The sequence below is a fragment of the Plectropomus leopardus genome, unplaced genomic scaffold (assembly GCF_008729295.1).
Source record: "Plectropomus leopardus isolate mb unplaced genomic scaffold, YSFRI_Pleo_2.0 unplaced_scaffold93202, whole genome shotgun sequence".
Taxonomy (NCBI): domain Eukaryota; kingdom Metazoa; phylum Chordata; class Actinopteri; order Perciformes; family Serranidae; genus Plectropomus; species Plectropomus leopardus.
The window spans coordinates 1-378 of record NW_024702787.1 but is presented as its reverse complement, the minus strand read 5'-3'; the positions used below and the strand labels follow the sequence as shown (position 1 = coordinate 378).

Sequence of the window (378 nt, the reverse complement as noted above, 5' to 3'; positions counted from 1 at the left end):
AGTCAGCAGGTTGGCGGTCTCGGTGAGATCGTCCCCCGTCTCCAGAGCTCTCCGTACGTTCTGCCAGAAGACTCCCGGGTGTCCGCCGGCCTGCGACCAGCTCAGGTAGGTGCGTCTCTTCACCAGCTTCCTCATGCGGTAGTACGGAGACAGCTGGTGGGCCGGGATGTCCTCCAGGAACAGCAGGATCAACACGTCCTTCTGCTCGTCAAACAGACGGAAACTGCAAAGACACGGACGGGACAGACCGTGAGGACCAATCAGAGGGCGGAGCCGGCCCGACGGATGTGAGCGCCCTCACCTGGCCATCTGGATCTCTCTGGAGCACCACTCGCTCTGCAGGTAGCGGCGCGTGATCACACAGATGGTCTTCCTGCT

At 61.9% G+C, this 378-nt stretch overlaps 1 protein-coding gene across 1 annotated transcript; it reads right to left on the bottom strand.

Moving 5' to 3' along the window:
• Positions 1 to 15: 15 nt before the first annotated feature.
• On the bottom strand, positions 16 to 375 carry LOC121940726 (toll-like receptor 13; the record flags this gene model as incomplete). Its single annotated transcript, XM_042483428.1, has 2 exons — positions 16 to 223; positions 302 to 375. Coding segments are annotated over 2 exons (282 nt in total), but the record flags the coding sequence as incomplete, so codon positions are not given.
• Between the last annotated feature and the right edge of the window lie 3 nt (positions 376 to 378).